The sequence below is a fragment of the Crotalus tigris genome, unplaced genomic scaffold (genome assembly GCF_016545835.1).
Source record: "Crotalus tigris isolate CLP2741 ecotype Arizona unplaced genomic scaffold, ASM1654583v1 scf7180000024432.2438137, whole genome shotgun sequence".
Taxonomy (NCBI): Eukaryota; Metazoa; Chordata; class Lepidosauria; order Squamata; family Viperidae; genus Crotalus; species Crotalus tigris.
In genome coordinates, this window is record NW_024100599.1 from 297306 (window position 1) to 317421 (window position 20116).

The window sequence follows — 20116 nt, forward strand, 5'->3', positions numbered from 1 at the left end:
AAGTGTCTATGGAGATTCTCAGTCATCCAGGTCATGGTTGTCTCAAAGATGCTTTTTCAAAAGACAATTGGACTTTCTTTGGTTTTCCTTGAAGACATTTCACTTCTCATCCAAGAAGCTTCTTCAGTTCTGATTGAAGACATCAGAACTGCAGAACTTCTTGGATGAAAAGTGAAACATCTTCAAGGAAAAATAAGAAAGTCCAGTTGCCTCATGAAAAGCACCTTTGGGACTCCGGAAAAGAAGATCTCCCTCAGATATATGTAGATTCCACCTCTGGCTTCTCCCGTTATGCTGGGGTGATTCCTGCTCTTTGATGGAGTCAGTGAGGTGCTGGTCTAAGTGTTAGGATTGTATGTTTATTCTGAGGCTGGTCAGCAGTTAAGGGTTCAGAGGACTACTATAGGGGTAGAGGGCTTTTTAACTTCTAACAATGTCTATCTGAGTTGTGCTAATTCAACAGACAATTTTTAAAAAGTTTTGCTTCCCAAAATTGAGAGTGGGACTTTTAGTTTTTCTTTCATTGTTATTTTATGATTATAAAATTATATTAAAGTTGCTTTTGGGTGTTGCTTTGCCAACAAAAGTGCAATGGAGCATTGTTAAAAGGTCTTTTTTTTCTTGAGTCAAAAAGATTGGAGTGTATTCTTGTATAAAAAGGGGGAAGTGGGGTTACCTTCAAACTATATCAACATTTAAATCAGTGCTATCCTTGAAGTGCATATTCATCTTACAGTTCTGCTTTTAAAACCAAAAAAAGGTTTTATACATGAATAAGGAACATTAGCTATTTGTTTTCATTTTTCAGCTCTCTTTTTCTTTGGAGCTGACTCCTGGAGACACTCCCCACCACCGTTTTCTTTTCTCTTCAAGCAGGTAAACTGTTGTAAATTTTTTCAAGAAAATTCCTGATTTGGTTTCTTCCATTTTTATTTGATGCTATTTTGGCACTTGGGGGAGGGGCACTTTTGAGTCTAATATTTTGTTTGGGAAGCAGTATTTTGTTTGGAATGAACACAATTAAAGATCATAATATAAAAACTTAAAACAACTCTACCTTTACTTTCCCTTTATTTAAAAAAAATACATGATGGAACTAAACCCCTTACACCCATTTGCTCCATCTGAACCAATGAACCAATCGCTTTTGAATCAAGCTCGACTCTTGGTGAATTCACAGGATATCCATATCATTTTTTGGGCGACAACAATACCAGATGATTTGCAATGATTTGGAGGGTGATTTTCTTTTCAATTCATTTATTTATTTTAGCATTTTCGTGTGGAAAACGAAAGGACTTTTACAAATTCCAGAGGGTGAAACAGAGGTTTATTTTGCGCAAGGTTCAGAAGCCGATTTAACACAGCAAAATTCTGAACAGGGGGGCGGTTCCAAACTGCAATCTTTATAGCTCTCCCCTTTCTAAGGAACAAAGGGAGCACACATGGAATCTTACATTGTATATCATTCAGTTAGTTTCTCACATGTTAGGTTCATTTCTCATGGGAATACAATGAAGGCAGTTTTACTTTATACAATGTTTCTAAATGTGCATTGGGTCAGTTAACACAGCTTTTGCTAACACAGCTTTCTTCCAGGAATTATGCAAGACACATCATTTTACTTGAATAATGATTTTTTTTTCATCATCATTATTATTATTCTACTTTATTCTTCATTTTATTCTATGTTATTCTATTTCATTCCACTTTACTTTCAGTGTAAGCTTACTGTGAAATTGTCCGGTTGTCTCATATTTAGGAAATAAGCAGCCCACTCTGGCATTTTTTTCTTTATTTTGCACACCCTATATAGATTTTAAGATGGTCAAGGACGCCTGCACATTACCATATATGGCCGGGTGCAAATTGGAAAAATACTTTTACTGCCTTTTGATGTAGAAAAGCTCAAGGAAGAGAACAAACAACCCACGCAAATGCTGCATCTTCGGGCATTAACTTTTATTAAAGCTTTATTAAAGCTAATCGGAGACAACCGGACCTTTTCAGGAAGGGTAATCCCCGTTCAAAACACTTGCGTCCTTCTCGAGGCGACTAGGATTCCGAAGGACAACCAACCGCACCTTCCCGCCCGCCTTATCCCCTCCCGACGTTTCCAGGGAAATTCGTTGCCAGGCAACGACAGGTAGCTTTGGGCCGAGTGACGGTTTGCGCATCAGCGTTTGAATGTGAGGAGTTGCGCGTGGGCGGACGCGACACAAGATGAGAGCCAGATTTCACTCTCGTGAGTTAGACGCGGCGCCGCCTGGTGGGTGAAAAAGCTGGCGGGCGATCGAGCGGGAGGGGGATTCCTTTCGCTTCAAACGCAGGGCGTCGTTTCATAATCCGGAGGCTGTTGCAGGGACGCGGGGAGACCAAGAAGAACCAGCCCACTCTGGTTGCCTGCGGGAAGGAGAGGAGCTCGTGCTGTCCAGGAAGACCCTAGCTTTGGGGAGCCGAAATCCAGGGGGTCCAAGTAAGCACATTCCTCCTCCAGCTGCAGTCACTACAGATGTGCTACAGAGGTGATGGGCAAGGCAAGTTTCTGTCCATGATGGAAGACAGTGTCATGCTTGCCCTCTTTGGGATGATACAGGGATATTTCCCATTTTATGCCACCATATCACTTATGTGTGGATAATCTACAGTTAGATTCAGAATCTAAAACTGGTAGAAATTTAAACATTCAGGTCATAAACAAACTAAAATTATTAAGTTAGTATATTATTATTTGTGACTGGTTTCATTTAATATTCCTATATATGTGTATAAAAGTATCCCAGTAGGGCTAACTTTTGCAATAATGTCAGCTTTTGAATATTCAGAAATATTGTGCGCTGGAAAAAACTCTAAATTAACTCCAAGGTCAGTTTTGTTTATATATGAACTGATGAAACCTTTCAAACCAAGCAAGGCACCAATAGCTGCACCCACTGCAATAACAGCAATAACACATAATAGCAAAAATATGTTATAGAACAATATTTGATAAAACTATAATTAATATAGCATTCCTGGCTTTGGGACAATCGTCTTTTTACCAACTTCCAAAGGGTCTGGAGACTGGGAACTTCACTGGCCTTGGGGTTGTTCTAGAAAAGGAAATTCCCCACTGAGAATGCCAACTTTTCATAATTTAATAAACGCTGACCCTGCTATTGATATTTTTTGTGTTATTACTAGCATGTCATTTTTACTTTCCACTTTTGGTTTCAGAAAATGAGATAAAACCCACCCAGGCATTAGATCTTATTTTATAAAATCTTTTGGGCAGGATGAATGATGCATGCTCCCCTCAGTGGCATGGTGGCCTAGTGATGAAGAACATTTACCTCCCACTTGGAAGGTTGAGACTTCAATCCTAGGTAGTGGCAGATGTTTCTCTCAGGATACAAAGAGAAAATACCTGCTGCAAACTCCACATTGGCATCAGGAAGGGCATCTGGCCAATAAATGGAACTCAGCTGCATTCAGTCATCCTGACTCTACCCCCAAATTAAGGGATTACAGGATCAGAAAAAGTGATAGATGCTCCCCGCAACTGCTTTTCTTTGGCTGTTGAATGATGTTATGTCCTACTGTATTATTATATTTAGGAGGCCAAGCTAGCAGCTTTTCATGAACCCGGCACCCATCATCTAATACAGTGTGTTTTTCAAACTTGGCAACTTTAAGATTGGTGGACTTCAACTCCCAGAATTCTCCATGCAGTTGAAAAATTCTGGGAGTAGAAATCCACACTTTCTAAAGTTGCCAAATGTGAAAAAACTGATCTAGTATATACTGTATTCAGTTGTTTGGTCTTCTGCATCACACATTGGTGTGTCAACCATTGGTTAACTTAAGCCTTGGTTAATCAAGTGCTTTGTGTTCATGCAACAATAAACTAACCACACAGAGATTCAATGTAGAGATCTTGAATGTCATTTGGGTGCAAAAACAGCAGTCAGGATACAGGCTGCAAGGAAAGACTACAATCAAAGGAACTGTCAGTTGAAGCTAAGTAGCTGATCTGACTGGATATGTGTAGAAAACTAGATTTAGATTGGCATGAAAGGTTGTTCTGCCCCTGAACTATATCTCTTATTAAAATACCTACAGAAAGTGTGTGACTTTTGGTGCCTCTACCTAATGGCTGTTTCAGGGAACAATCTAAAAACATGAGAACAAAGACTTAACTTGCAGGAAGACTTTTTTATATATATTTTAAGCTCATTATCCTTCAAAGCAGCAAGTTGACAACTCTGGTCAAAGTGATATTGTAGTTTGTAATTATGGAACATCCAACACATAGATATATGATATCAATGAAGAGACAGCAAGTTTAAGGCACATGCTGATGTCTGACATTTATACCTCCCATTAGCAGCCTGATATACTGTACCAGTGTAATGTATTAATTCAAAGATATTTTGTTCAAAAGAATTGGATCTATATAGGAATGGATCTCAGATTTTGGGAACTATTTTTTAATATGCATTTAGCAAACAAAATATACGTACTAAACTTTCTGCACTGAACTGAGTTCTTCTGTTTAATGTTCCCTGCAGGCTTCTTGCTTAATATTTAAATTCTCTAAACATTACATATGCAGGATTTGTTGTTTTGATTTTTTAGAAATATTAACTTCAGGAAGAGATGGTCAGCTCCAACCACAATCAGCATTGGAAGTAAGCTTACCTCCTTGGAATAGTAAGGATAAAGACTATGTTTTTCTGAACTTCCCTAATCTTGTAGCTCCAAATATGTTGGATTACAATTAATATAATTTGGCCATGTTTGCTGGGAATTATGGGGCATGAAACCAACATAGCTAGACCCCAAAATAGGAAATAACAAATTAATGACTTGGTAGCAAGAAATTCTATTTTACCTTTATTCCTTTGTGGTGGTGGTGGTTTTTATTCTTATTATTTTGTTTGGTGTGTTCTGCTCCTTTTTAATAACTTTTGGGAAGAAATGCAATCCATATGTAGCAAAAATAAATAAAAAATAGCCTGATTTGAAGACATTATAAAATAATTCATAAGTTAGAACTTAATAAATTGGCAGCTCCTATCCATGTCTATATTCTGACTTATTAATTAAAATGTATAATTCCTTTACTTCTTCCAAAAAAAGCTGCAGAACTTTACCAAACATAATTTAAATCTACAACAGATACCAATAACAAACATTTGAAACAGCTGATCCAGCAGCAAAGACATATAATTAAGCAGTAAAAAGCAAAGTTGGCAGAACATGGATCCAGAAAAGCTTAATCTAGTTAGCACTTTGGGGCAGATAGTTCAACATAGCGAGCATGTTATCAGCAACAGATACAATAGCGGCACAGGAGTTAAAAGGCTGATTCATATAGGAAGACATGCTTAAACATTTCAAAGTTGACAAATAACACCTTGAATTACACTTATACTGACAGCCAGTCCAGCTGATTCAGTATACTGTACGGATTGTCTTCAGCACTTTGTCCAAAGCAAAATTCTAGCACCAACATTTTACATTAAAATGAAAAAGTACTATTTATTAGAATAAATGTAATTATTAAAACATCACATGATTTCCAATGAGCAAATCCATGTAAAGGCAGGCAACATTGTTTATAGCACAGGTCACACTTTGAAAAACAAGGTGTTTTAGGGCTGAGGGAAGCATTGGGGACAAAACTGTCAGTTCTTTTTCATATTTTGTGGGGTTTGAAAAGTTCAAGGCAGAATAGATGAATTAATCCTAGTAAGAATTTTATTTTAAATTTCATAGTGTTGAATATGTGTGATTTGTTTCCAGATCTGGAGCTGAGTGTGGGCAATCACATTTAAAACAGTCCATTCATGGAGCTGGCAGGTTTTGTAGCAGTATAGCTACTTTACTTAGATATTATATCTAAGTTGGTTACTCTCTTTTAATAATAATTTTATTAAAGATTGCAACTACAATATAAACCAATACAAACAAAAAAAGAATAAAAAAAGAATTTAAAGGCTTGCTATATGGATGCTCTGATAGAATGGTTTATTTGCCATCATCACAGTGGTATCTCCAAAATATAGTCCAACCTGTGTTCTGTTGAATTTAATCATGAGCTTTTATTTGTTGTCATATCATATATTTCTCCTGCTATTTTATGGCCAAGAAGTTCCCAGAGAACTATCCATCTCTATGTAGTGACAGAGAGCATTGGAGCAATTACATGAATAGCCCAGCTTATTTCCCACCTCAAAGACTGATCATGGCCTCAACATCAAAAACTTTTAAACATATTTTTAATACTAAGAGTAGAATATCTTAAGACATAAGTTAATCTATTCCATAAATAAGTCTCAAGTGGGTAATTAACTACAAAGCAAAGTAACTAAATTTACTGTGTGCTTTTAGCCTAGATCAGTGACTTGTGGACTTCAATACCCAGAATTCCTGAACCAGCCATGATGACTCAGGAATTCTGGGAGTTGAAGTCCACAAGTATAAAAGCGCCAAGGTTGCCTACCCCTGACCTAGATAAATTATTTGAATAACTATATATAGACTGGAAAATTTTGAGGAAGATGCTTTGCAAGAATATTGATAGATGGCAATGTGACTTATAACACACACATACATATACATATTTTTCTCTTTTTTTGCTCATACCCCCTCCCCCACCACACACACACACACACACACACACACACTAATTACTCTCTTTTTAGTGTTTTACATTTTTCTATCTGCAATTCTGTCCATAACTATCTAGAGTAAATCACATTGAGCTCAGTGAAAGGTACATAGGAGTCTTTAGAACAAAAATGAAATATGCTGTATCAATTCACTGTCTTCTTGAGAACTAGAACAAAACAGGATTACAGGTTTCTGTAAGGAAAGAGGATAGACACTCCCAGCTGAATATTACCTATTTTTACAACTTGTAGATCTTACAACAGCAACTGGAATCATTTCAAACTCTTCAACAGCAAACTTTAGAGAATGTAAGCATGGTAAGGATGCTTCATAAATACTCATGAAATAAGAAAAGAATATGTGATAATTTATTTTTAATAAGAAGTGAATTAAAAATAAACATGTAATCAATTTTATATATACACTTCAATACAGGGTGAGAAATCCCAATAATTCTTCTAAATTGTTATGTTCTTGTATTGTACTTGGAGTCCCATTTCCCCTGCTTTTTTCCATTGCAAATTCAATCTTTGTTTTTTTCTTAATTTAATTCCTTAGGAGGGAAGGGAATTACTGGCTTCCTCAGTTTGTGATAAATGTCTCCAAATTGGATTGCCATAACAGGTTATACTGAGAGGAAGTCAAATATGTGCTTAAAGCACTGATATTAATGAAAGGTGATACTGAAAAGATATGGAATAAAGATCACTTTCTTTCTTTTTCCTAATACAATACCCTGATTTTTGTTTTCTTAGATCAAATACATTGGTAAATCAAGACTAGTTTCTATCTACACCCATTCTACTACATCATATCAGTCAGTCAGATTCCTATATATATAAAGCCCACAAGCAGTTCCTGAGCATAATTGATCACAGCTTTCTCTAGATTATTTTGTGTTCTCAAGACTCTTCTTATACACATCTGGCATTGAACTGCCCATTTCTAAATAAGGAGTAACCCACAGTCCATTAGCCTGAAGCAGATGGCAAAAGGAAATGGAATTCAAAACAAGAGCCATGTAAAGCATTCAGAATAGGGGCCAGACCAAGTCTGCTAGGGCAAAAAAGAAAAAGAAAAAAAATCTCTCTTTCTCAAAGCATTAAATTTACTGTATCACCTTGTCCTGGAAGAGCAGAGCAGTTGCTTCAAGGGCTTTTCCCCAGCAGGTGGTCCCAACTGCTCTACTTCCAAACTTTACATTCTTATCAAATGTGGTTAGTACAGAAGCTAGAAAAAAATGTGGTTTTATTTAGGAAAAGTTTTGTATGTTATGTTTATGAGCATTTATTGTCAAATGTATCAATTTCTACATAGAATATATTGTGTAGTCAGAAATATCATTACTGTTCACCCAACAGAGCACCAGGTAATTTCTTTGAGGCTGAGTCTCTCTGAATTCAGTAAGATTTACTTTTAAATTGGCAGAGTTAAACAAAAATGCATATCAGAATAGCTTACAATCATAATTCAAATAGTAAAAGGAATTCAGGAGAGTTTAATTCTTTATTTGCGTTTATTCAGGTTCAAACTGAAATTCATGAGATACTTAATAAAAATATAACTGATATGAAAAGTCCAGACAATTTACTTTTCCCCACCACATCTATCAACATTTCTACGGTATGCTTCTTCTTTTTTTTCTTACTAACATTTTGTGTATTAAAAGCTATGTACTGTTGTTCTGGAAAAACTAAGAATCAAACTTTTTCCAATCCCTTGGAATCATTCATCCATCACTTTTAATCCAAACATGCATTTGTATGTAGTATGTAGTTCTATATAAAACGTTGTAGCATAATGCTTTAAATTGTCCTGAATAATCCAATTCTTTTTCATATCTTCTGCTGTGGTTGTGGCAGCCTAATAATTACAAAGGTTAATAAATTGCTCATTAATTTTGTAGTTAATTTGTCCCTTTAAATCACTGTGTATTAGTACAATGAGTCCTAAGAATAATACAAAATGACTACTATTATAGCATATTAATCCAGAGAGTGCTTGGTCAAAAAAACCCAAATGTTATTCTGTTAAATCTCAGCAGGTGTTAGTGTGGATAATAACTGAAGAAGAAACTTCTGGGAACTAATGTGAGCCTCTTGTTTTAAGAAAGAGATGTATATGTGTAAAAAAAAATAAGAGGGAAATTAAGCAAACTGAATAAAGACTAGTTCTTCCAACAGTTAAACAAAACACTCTTTAATCATATTTTGCAATACAATCATCACTAACTATATTGGGGCAAAAGACTAGCTGCTTCAATCATTTCCCTGAAACCTCTAATCAGTTAGACATGAGGAAAAATGATGCAACAGTTTGTTTACATACAGAGCTGTTCACCAATGGAACAATCTGCCTCAAAATGATGTTTAACAACTACAGTACTTATATTCTGTACTTAAAAAACACATTGTAGCTCAAAGTGATATGTAAATAAATCTATTGTTTAGGACACAGAGTTGGCAACCTGCGGCTCTGGAGCCTTCCCCTGCAGCTCCCAGCCTCCTCTGCCATTTGCAAAGACAGAGACAGAGCTTCTCTCTCCCCCCCCCCTCTCTCTCTGTGTAAAAAAGAGAGTAACCTCACCCTGTTCCGACGAGCTGACAAGCTTATTGGGCAGGGCTCCTTCCTTTGCTGCGTCTCTGCAGGAAGCAGGAAGGGCAGGAGAGAGCAAGCTAGCCCAGCTATGCTGACTCAGGAATTCTGGGAGTTGAAGTCCATGAGTCATAAAAGAGCCGAGGTTGCCTACCCCTGAGCTAGCCCAATAAAAATGTGTGTCAGCTTGTTGGAGAACAGCTTGAAGCCAGCTTGCCAGGGGAGCAGAAGATCGGAGGGAGAAAGAGAGGGGGGGAGAAAGAAAGAGAGAGGGAGAGAGAGAGGGAGAGAAAGAGAGGGGGAGAGGAAAGAGAAGGAGAGGAAAGAAAAAGAGAGAGAGAAATAGAGAGAGAGGGAGAGGAAAGAGAGAGGGGGAGAGGAAAGAGAGAGGAAAGAGAGGGAGAGGAAAGAGAGAGAGGGAGAGGAAAGAGAAAATGAGAGAGAGAAGGAGAGAGAAAGAGGGAGAAGGAGAGAGAAAGAGAAAGAGAGGGAGAGAGGGAGGGAGAGAGGAAAGAGAGAGGGGGAGGGAGGGGAGAGAGACAGAGACAGACAAAGAGACTCTTTTGACATCTAAAATGAAGATAACACTGCATATATCCTTTTTTACCTTTATGAGATATACATATACATATATATAATATAATAAAGGTAAAAAAGGATATATGCAGTGTTATCTTCATTTTAGATATCAAAAGGGTTTTGCGGCTCCCAGTGTTTTGTTTTCGGTGGGAAACGGGTCCAAGTGGCTCTTTGAGTGTTTTGGGTTGCCTACCCCTGGTCTAGGAAATGCTCAAGAAAATAGAAATGATAAATTCCATGAATTCCTATTCATTTCCATCCAGCACTTACAAAATTCCCTGAAAGGTAGACAACATAATTATTAAAAGAAATCCTTTAAACATTCTTACCATAAAAAACACACATGTACAATGGTAAGGCAAAGAAAAGGGAAATAATAGAAGTTAAAAACTAGAAAAAGCATCATAATTTAAAATAGTTTAAAGAATTATTAACAAATATACGGATAACTGGAAAAAGACATAATCTTCATACCTTTATGTATTTTTTTGCAAGGGAGAAATTTAAATATTTTTAAAGATTTTAAAAGCAGCTATTGTCTCCAACCTATCAGCATTACTAAACATTGTTTCTTAAGCACTGAATAATTTTCTGATATGCTACTTTTCCCTTTGTTTCAGCCAGGAGAATATCAAGAAGCTCTTTATTTTAAGAAGCAGCTTCATCCTGATAAGAAATCTGATACTAGTCATGATTCAGAAAACAAGTTGAGCTCTGAATTTAAAAACAGGATTCTAAACAAATACAAAATAACTGGAATATCAGAAAACCATACCCAAGAATCTCGGAACAAAGCTGTTCTCTCTTTAAATGATGATTACATTAAGAATTTTGGCAACAACACTTTTTCTCCAACATACATTGGTTTGGGCTCAGAAAAGATGGCACATCTTAGACTATTAAAAAATTACAATGAACACAAACCCTCTACAGTATTCCATAATTATGAAAGGAAAGAATCTTTATCAGACAATGTAAGTCCTTTCAAAGATTTAAAAGAGGAAGATAAAAAGGCTACTAGACATGAATTGTCACATTTCCTTGAACTTCAGAACTCTAACAATGTCTGTGGCAAAGACAATGATTCTGGTTATTTATCAGAACAGGATTTAATAGAAAAAGTAGTAGATATGTCAAATTATGATTTTAAATTGAGGAGGTTTTCAGAACTGGAGGGCTCAGCAGATGCATTTCAAGCACTCACTCCCTCATCTTCAGAAAATTATCAAAGTACACTGAAAACAGCATGCAAGGACAAATATAAGAATAAAGAACATCTCATGATGTTCTCCAAGATGCTTAAAAAAAATGAAACACAACTGCTTAAGTCAAATCAAGAGTTTCAAAACTATGTGGATCTGGAATTCTCTGATATAAATTCTGTACCTGATGATTATGCTGAAAGCCGTAGACTTTTACACTTGCCCTTGGGAGAGTCTGACCATGGTCAGAAAAAAGAGATGGTTCTACACGAAGATATGAAGACTCAAATGAAACCTCTTACTGATGTTATACAGTGTCTGACAGAGCAAAATTCAAAATATCAGAATCAAATTAAGGAATTGCATGATGAGAATAATAACCTTCAAGAGAAATTAGTTAAATCAGATGGAGACAGCAAGGAATGCCTGAAAGAACTAAAGCGATTACTGAAGAAATGCAAAGAACTTCAACAGCAAAAGTTAGCACTGGAAGAAAAGCAGGATCAGCTATATGATCAAAATCAGCGGATAATGAGAGATGTAAATTATTTTCAGAAGAAAGATCAAAAAGCCCAGGAAAGTTTGGCTATTTTCTCAAAAGAAAAAAGTAATCTTATTGCAACCTTAGGATCTTTGGAAAATAAAGTTTTAGTACTTCAAGAAGAAAAAAAGACATTGGGAGATGATATCTGCCAACTTAAAGAAGAAAAACAATTGTTAGGAAAAGAGCTTGGAGAAAAACAGAATGAGATACAAAAACTGAAAGAAAATGAGAAGATTGCAGTATCAGATATGGAAGCTGTTCTTAGGATGTTACAGTCATTTAAAGATGAAAAACTGAATTCTGATAAAACGTTACATGTGGCACTGAGTTCTAAAAAAGTATTGGAGAAAGAACTCCAGGATGCCCAGTCAGACAGAGCTCAAGTTGAGGAAAAGCTTCTAACTGAACGTAAAAATGCAAAAATAGAAAGTGGAGTTTTGAAAACTACTTTATCCAATACTGAAAGAGAATGTGACCGACTAAGAACCATGATAACTACCATTACAGAAGACAACAAGGTTCTCAAGAAGCAGCTGAATGTATTTAAACAGGAAACCTATGAATGCAAGCATAAAATAAGACAACTGAGTGAAACAGTCTTACTAAAAGAAAATGTAACACGTTCCATAGAGAATGAAAGAGATGCACTAAAGTTTGAAGCACAGCGTCTTCAAAAGAACAATGCTAACCTCAAAGAGCAAGTTACTACTTTGGTCAATGAACAATATAAGCATGAGTGCAAATCCAGAAGTCAGAAGCAAAATGATTTCTCTATAGATTCTACTCAAATTTGTGAAGAAATATCTAGGTATCAACGTATTTCTTTAATGCGCGATCTACCAGGTAAGTTTTGCTATACAATATATAATTTTAAGAGCCCTCATGACACAGTGGTTAAAGTGTAGTATTGCAGGCAAATTCTGCCTACAGCCTGGAATTCGATTATGACAGAGCTCAAGGTTGACTCAGCCTTCCATTCTTCCGAGGTCAGGAAGATTGTTGGGGGGCAATATGCTGACATTATAAACCATCCAGAGAGTGCTGTAAAGCACTATGGGCTAGTATATAAGCCTAAATGCTACTGCTATTGCTAAAAATCTATTTTAGGTTAAATTCTTAGTTAAATTAAGTTGAATAATTAATTAATTAAATTAAATTATTAAATTAAATATTATTAAATTAAACAATTAAATAAATTGTTCTTAGAGAAGAACAAAATATTTAAACTATAACTGTGAGGAAACCAGTGCCAATATCAATATATCAAGCTGAAGGGGCTCAGCATCATATTCAGCAGAACCTTTTCCATTCATATGCATACAAATGCTCATCCTTTTCTGTTCTGATGCATACAAATGTACAGGCAAATCATGGTGAACCAACCATGACCTTTAGTGGGAGATTTAGCCAGGTATTACACTATACTCCTTTAGCCAGACAGAAAAGGATGAATAAGAAGGCTTTATGGACTGTTTTCTACAAACTCTCAAACTTTAGACATTTTCATGTGTATCCAATATTGAGAACTAAAAATGTAAGTATATTCATATTGACCTTTATATATATATCTAAAAGCATTTTAAATTAGGGAAGTAAAGTCACAAAAGTAACCAGTCAATATTTTGTAAGAGATAAAGCTCTAATTCTACTTAAATTTACAGTTTCTGGCAAGAAAGAGTTTTAGATGACCTACTGAAGTGAATGTGGAATAGACCCCGTATTTTAATCATTAGAAGGCATGTGAATGTAACTGAGAACTATTGTTTAGAAATAATTGTTAATATTGATAAAAAGTTGGAAGCGTTCCTAGCTTGGATAACTTTTTAGCAGTATTGGTGTATAGATTTGTTGCTATCACAAATTGCCTCCTTTGATTTTGTTTGTAAAGAACACTGTCTTTTTTTCTAGGCAGCTCCAGGCAAACTCCATCAATCAATCCTTCAATGACACTATAATAAAACATCTTTGAAACCTGTTTAAAACTCTTATCTAATTTCTACCACTTTCTTTAAGCTTTATGATAACTTTTTAAATGTTCCAGAGATAATCAAGAACAATGACTTTTCACATGTTTTTTTTTTTTCATTTTGAGTGATGGAATAGTACAAATACTAGTAAATGTTAATAATGGACAGGAAGAAGCTAAATTATCTTGTATCAAATCCTAATAACTCCTTGAAGAAACCCAAATATTACTTTTCCATATATTAAAAAATGCATACGTTAGAAACGTATCAACGACATACTATTTCCAAAAAAGTATACATAATATTATATGAGAGCATTGTAGCTCTATCCAATTAATTGATGGTCAGATCAACTAATATAATAATAATATCCTTATAACTGATGAAAATATTTTCTACAGAATCTTTTTCATGACCAATGAAAAGTGAGCACCATTGAGTTTTATGGGATATACTTCCATATACATGTGTTATTCTGGATCCTGAACTGAGATGCTTTGCAATTCAAAACCAGACAGATAACTCAACGAAGATGGTTTTAAACAAATATTTAATCCAGGAATACTTGCAGAACTCATGGTTATATAGTTTCATCTGGATGTTGCATAATTGTCCATCTTTGTAGGTAAAATCAGTAATTTCTCTATATTCACTTTAGCCTTGTTACAGACAATGTCCATGCGTGTGGCATGGTTGGTTTCGCACAAAGACAATTAAACACGAGCTGGCACCTTGCCAGGATATCCTGTGATGAACTTAGTAGCCCCTCCTACTGACTTGTTAACATGGGATTCACTGAATAGCTAAAGTACATTACCCATAAGCCATCTCTTAAGGAGATGGCGCTTAACCCTATAAATGCCAAACATTCTAACATACAGATCTATATGTTCTGGTCAGGGTTACATTGATCCAGCACATGTGCATAAAAAAGCAAGTTTGTTGCTAAAGCTAAAACAATTACTGCATTAACACAATAGGCTTTTTGTTAAAGGCAGGAATTATCTAGAAGAGGTGGATGAAACTTTGATTCCAAAAGTTGATTTGCTGACAGTTCAATCAAAGAAAACTACTTCAGTTTTCTGAATTAAAAAAAAATTAAATCACTGAAAAAATTGAATTATTTAGATGCTGCTACACATGTGCAGAAACAGAATGTTTCAGATTCAGAAATCCAAACTGAATCAGTTATTTATTTTGAATCGTTCTATCTGAATCAATCTAAATGTTAATGATTGGCACAAACGATCAAATTGGATTAGCTTTTTAAATCAAAACAATATGATCAGGGCTGATTTTCACACCTCCACTATCCATATTGTAACACAATACATTCAAATGTTTCTCTTACCTTTCCTTATTTAAAAAGAGAGATGTGGGCAACCATAAGTTCTGCATGAACATGGCAAGGATATTATTAGGTTACTGGGGTTGCTGAACTCTTAAGATCCAAGTACTCTAAAACAGACACTCATATGAACAAATTGTTCCCAATCTTTCAAATCCCTTTTCAACAATTTCCAAAAACTGAGAACATTCTCATTGTTGGCATTCAGATTATTCTATCCTATGTTTATAGCTGCAACTTTGCCCAACCTTATTTATATGTATAAATCTAGTGATGCTGAAATTTAACCAGATCTAAATTATCTTATCACAATTATGTCAGCTAAACTACACACTGATTTCTCAGTGTCACAAACAACTATATTTCCTATCACTCACCACATGAGAATTTTCAGCAAATTTAATGCGTTTGAAGTTTGGGAAACTAATACAGAACTAAGATAGAACTAAATGTATATACCCTTCTTAAGACAGATTACAGAAGCAACCATTTTATATTTTGTTAGTATTTATATATTCAGTATTCTATGAACACAGTGTTTTTGTAGTATACTGTAATTAAAATCTGGATTTTTTTTCCACATTTGGAATTTTAATAATGAACTTCCTTGGTTTCTCATTTACTTGTCTATTTACTTGTCTATTTGTGTTCCAGCACAGATCTTCCCACCCTTACTGTTTAACTGCTATATCTCTTATCCAGCTTCACATTTATTACCATCAACAAAATCTATATCAAGAAAATTGGCTTGTAATTATGCAATTTTTAAAAAATACATATTTGTTTCTAATGTACTAATATAGTCTTTCTAATTTATTGATCTTATAATTGAAGTAATTTAATATATTAAACATAGAAGGGTGTTACTTTTTCATATTTTTTAATGAAAATTCTGGGAAAGGATAATGAAGTAAAGAGCTGATGACTATGGCAAAGACTAAGGAACTACTGAATAGACCAGTTCCTTGGAACGTCTCCAAATAAGGAGAGGATAGATGATTGACCACATGTGCTCCAGATGGCTGCTCCTCATGAAGAGACAGCAGAACAGCAGTTTTCTATGGGTTTGAGTTCTTGGAGACAACAGTATTAATCATCTTGCTCACAACCAGGGCAGACACTTTTAAAGGACACTAAGTCTGCAAACATCACTTTCTAATCACTTTCAGAAATTGTTCATTTCATTTCTAATCTATTAGACACCTTAGAACTGACAACTGAAAATACCGGGTAAGTCTGCCTTCAAGCCTGAATGAAAGAAAGTTTTAATCATAAGCTTAAGAATTTAATGTATCTGAAATAAGCAGCATAAAGCTAAAAAAGATATTCATCTCAGAAAATTATAAACAGACTAGAGTTTTAAGTAAAATGAAATAGTGAAATTTTTACAAGAAAGTTTTGGAAGTAATTAAAAGAGCAAACAGCTTCTTGTGGAAAATAGATTCTGTTTTGCTTTTTACAAGGTAAAACAAAGAAAGTAATTCCATGATTTTGAAAACTGGACATCAGACAGGACTAAAGTTTTTAGGCAGAAAAAAGATTTACAAACCTACAAAATATTCTAACAATGAAAATGCTGAAGGAGATTTTTTTAAAAATGGAATCAGGAAATAGCTAAAATGTCAATAATTATGTCCACTTCTGTGGACATGTGAATTTTACAGCTGACATGGCAAGAAAATGATTTAGAAATGAATAGTTCACAATATTTATAAAAGAAATTGGCTGACAGAGTGATGTGGATAATTTTTTTCTACCAGATTTATAAAAGAAGATTGTTAAAGTCTTGAAGAATTCCATGTGATGGAATAAAGAAAAAAATGAAATCAAATCCCATGACAATATTTGAACGAATTGAAGCTTAACTTTGTTAGAAATAAAAGGAAGGAATATAAATTGGTTTATTTGATCAAAAGTTAAAACAAGATATGTTGTTACCTCTGGCATCCCTTTACAAATTTTCTGCAGACATCAGGACTGAGTTTTAATGATTTATCTATAGATAATAGGATATGGAATGAAAATATTTGTAACTTTAGAAGGGATAGTCACTGAATTTGTTTATCTTGTGATAAAGGTTGGAAGTCACTGTTTTATATATTTTCTCTTTCCTTATTTCTACATTTTCTTATCTTTTTTCCTTTTTTCTTGCACTTTTTGTTGTTTTCTTTTTGTTTGTATTAGATTTTTGTAGTAATTAAAGTTCTAAATGAAAATGTATCTTAGAATACTTATTTTCCTTTAAATGATGGACCATGAAAGATTCTTAGATACACATTAATTTTTTCATTGCCTTCAACCTACTGGTAGTTGGATTAGGAAATCTGCATAGCATCAGTTTCAAGAATCAAGAGTCAATTTCATGAATTACTGCTTATGTGTAGAAAATTTCTCATTATAGATATCTATGTCAATGTATACACAGAACTGCCACTCCAGAAGCTACGTCTGCTCCATAAATCTATTACTAACAAAAAATGCAGTTCCTAAATTAGCATACACGGCTCATAAAATGTATTAGGATAACAGCATTGTGAAGTAATTTTAACTTACAAAAAACCATAGAGGTAATCTGATAAATTCCAGGATTTAGGCAATTTTATATACACACATATAATTTCGTTGAAGGGAAGCAACTATTTTCAATGTATTTGTAGATCTTAAATGAAAAAATGTGTGTGTGTGTGTGAGAGAGAGAGAGAGAGAGAAAGAGAGAGAGAGAGAGAGAGAAAATGTATTGCAGCATTAATATTATTTGGATGAAAATGTTTATATACCATTGACTAACATTTGAAAAGTAACTGAACAGATGCCGTGACAATTTTGAAATACATCTAAAACAAAAAGGATATTTCCTCCTCTCAGTCTTCCTGTCTCCCCCAATTACATTCCTTGCTCTTTTTCTGCTCTATAATGTGCTGGATTGAGTACAACCCTTATAAATATACTGTGAGAGTATAGAAGCCCTTATTCCCTTGCACTTTATAGTAGCTCAGTACAGCCTATCTGATTTTCCTTGCCCAATACAGTGTACTCATTCATTTCCTCTCTTATTGTTATGACATGAAAAAGGTGACGTTTTCTCTATCTTCACTCTCTTGTATAATTGTCTTTTGTGCTTCAGAGATATAGAGGGAAGTTTCCATATCTCACAATGAAGTAGAAGGAGTAGAGTGTTTCATGTCAAAACCAGAACTAAATACCTCTGTTCCAAAATTTAAGGATATTTTTCTGTAAATGCTGAAGGGCATATAACAATTAAGGCAAATTCATTTATATTCATATCTTCAAGAAAAAAATTAAGTTCATGTTCAAATCTGAAGAACTGAAAATTTCAACGTTCAAATCAGGACCACTCCACATTAAATAGGAAACTAGTTCAACTTGATATGTTGCACATGTTCCTAAGAATAAATACCATTGAATTCTAGGTTTTAAGTTCAAGTATATGCAAAGAACTTGAAAGAATATTGGACAACAGTATAGATATGAAATGATTAATTTTTAGAAGGAAGTTATCAAAAGACTATGATCTAATTTTGATTTTCCAAAGAATGGAAAAGAGATTTTACATCATTGTATTAATTTTTTTATATATTAGTTTGAAATTTTGAATGTAGAGATTGGAACATTGCCATTGGCAGATACCACTTTTTATACCAATGTATTCTTACATGAGGGAGTTTACACAAGCATATTTTGTGAAGATTGTTTATTTCTATCTTTCAAGGCAACCTCTGATCATTAATGTCTTCTATAAACTAAGAAGTAAGAATACACCATGACTGTTAAGTTACATTTTATTAGACTTTCTGTGTACTACATGAAAGCTACTTAGGAATAAATTCTCAATGCATCTTTGTGTTAGTCTTTACGTAGGGAAAGTTTATACTATATTCTAAGATCTATAGAAATCACATCTAGATAGCAATTTCCTTATAACTTAATTTGTTTTAACCACTTTCCCAACATTTACAATTTGCTAGAGTATGGAAAGATTGCTGAAATCCAAACGACACTGGAAGAAGAACTCAGTATAGAGATAAATCACAGCAAAGTCAAGAATCACCACAGTACTTTTACAATCAGCTGTTCCAACACCATTACTGATGACTTGGACTTTCCTGTTATTGTGTGGAAGAAATGCAGTATTTTTTGCTCTGCTCCTTAATGCTTTGAAATTCTGAACAAACACGTTAAGAAAGAAATATATTTATAACTGTTCAATTTAAGAACTCAACTCAAGAATAACTATTGGCTTAACTATCGGCTTAAGTATAGCTATTGGATTAACTATCATAAATTAATCATAGAAGCAGAAGTTAATCTGTGGTTTTAGATGGTTAAGAGGACCTCATTCATCTATGTATTATATAATTACAAACTAGAATAACATTTCTGATCAAATTAAAATTTAATTTTAACCCTCATTTAAACCTCTTTAAATAAAGAATGATTTCTCCTTAATGTTGTTATATGTTATTATTTTAATAGTTAGAGCAAAATGAATTTTAAGAAGACAAATGTAATAACTAGGTTTGTTATTCAAACATCTTGATTAATCATATGAGTTTCAATCAATGAAAAGTACCTATGCCTTAATTACAAAAGGAGAGGTATATTTTAGATGATTATTTTAGAAGAGTTTTTTTCCACAGGGAAAATATGTTGTATTTATGCTAATGGATGTCAGCTAAATTCTTGTATCAATATAATATATAAACCATTAGCAGTATTTCAGTCAGGAATATTATTTTAAAATAATTATAAGCACTTTAATCTATCAATAATTCTATAAATAGTCCAATTCTGTACTACTCTGTTCAAGAAATAATCCCGCTAAAGTCCAGCTGAAACTCAAATTTCATTGCATTCTCTTCAAAACTGGTACATTTTGTCTTTGGATTGGAATGAAAATGTGCCAGTCATAGGTGGACATTCAGCACAAGTGTACATATGTCCATTTAGAAAGAACCTGCAATGATTTCAATGGGTTTACTTCCACATGAGCACAGGCATAAGCTTTGACATAGAAAAACTTCTTTGGATTAGAAACACTTCAACAGTCTAGCATCCAATTTCTTACAGCAAACAATCAGTAGCCAGCAAAAATGCTCATTAGTATGAAAGAAAGGGAAAGGTTCTCTCCTCTATGCTTCCCAAAACTGGTATTTGGAGACTGATAACTCTTACCTGTTATATAGAGATAAAATACAGACATGAT

At 34.3% G+C, this 20116-nt stretch overlaps 1 protein-coding gene across 6 annotated transcripts; it reads left to right on the forward strand.

Moving 5' to 3' along the window:
• The first annotated feature begins 1844 nt into the window (after nt 1-1844).
• Nucleotides 1845-19431, forward strand: CCDC110 (coiled-coil domain containing 110). Of its 6 annotated transcripts, none has more exons than XM_039330754.1 (7): nt 1845-2245; nt 2363-2476; nt 4618-4670; nt 6909-6974; nt 8182-8280; nt 10452-12420; nt 13486-15686. In XM_039330754.1, the coding sequence occupies exons 1-7, from the start codon at nt 2224-2226 to the stop codon at nt 13530-13532; spliced, it is 2370 nt and encodes a 789-aa protein (XP_039186688.1). In that variant the 5' UTR covers nt 1845-2223; the 3' UTR covers nt 13533-15686. The 6 variants fall into 6 exon arrangements, with proteins under 6 accessions (XP_039186688.1, XP_039186686.1, XP_039186685.1 ...); XM_039330751.1 differs by lacking the exon at nt 13486-15686 and adding an exon at nt 18879-19431 and having other exon boundaries at nt 1848-2245; XM_039330753.1 differs by lacking the exon at nt 13486-15686 and adding an exon at nt 18879-19431 and having other exon boundaries at nt 2218-2245; nt 2363-2537.
• Nucleotides 19432-20116: the final 685 nt, after the last annotated feature.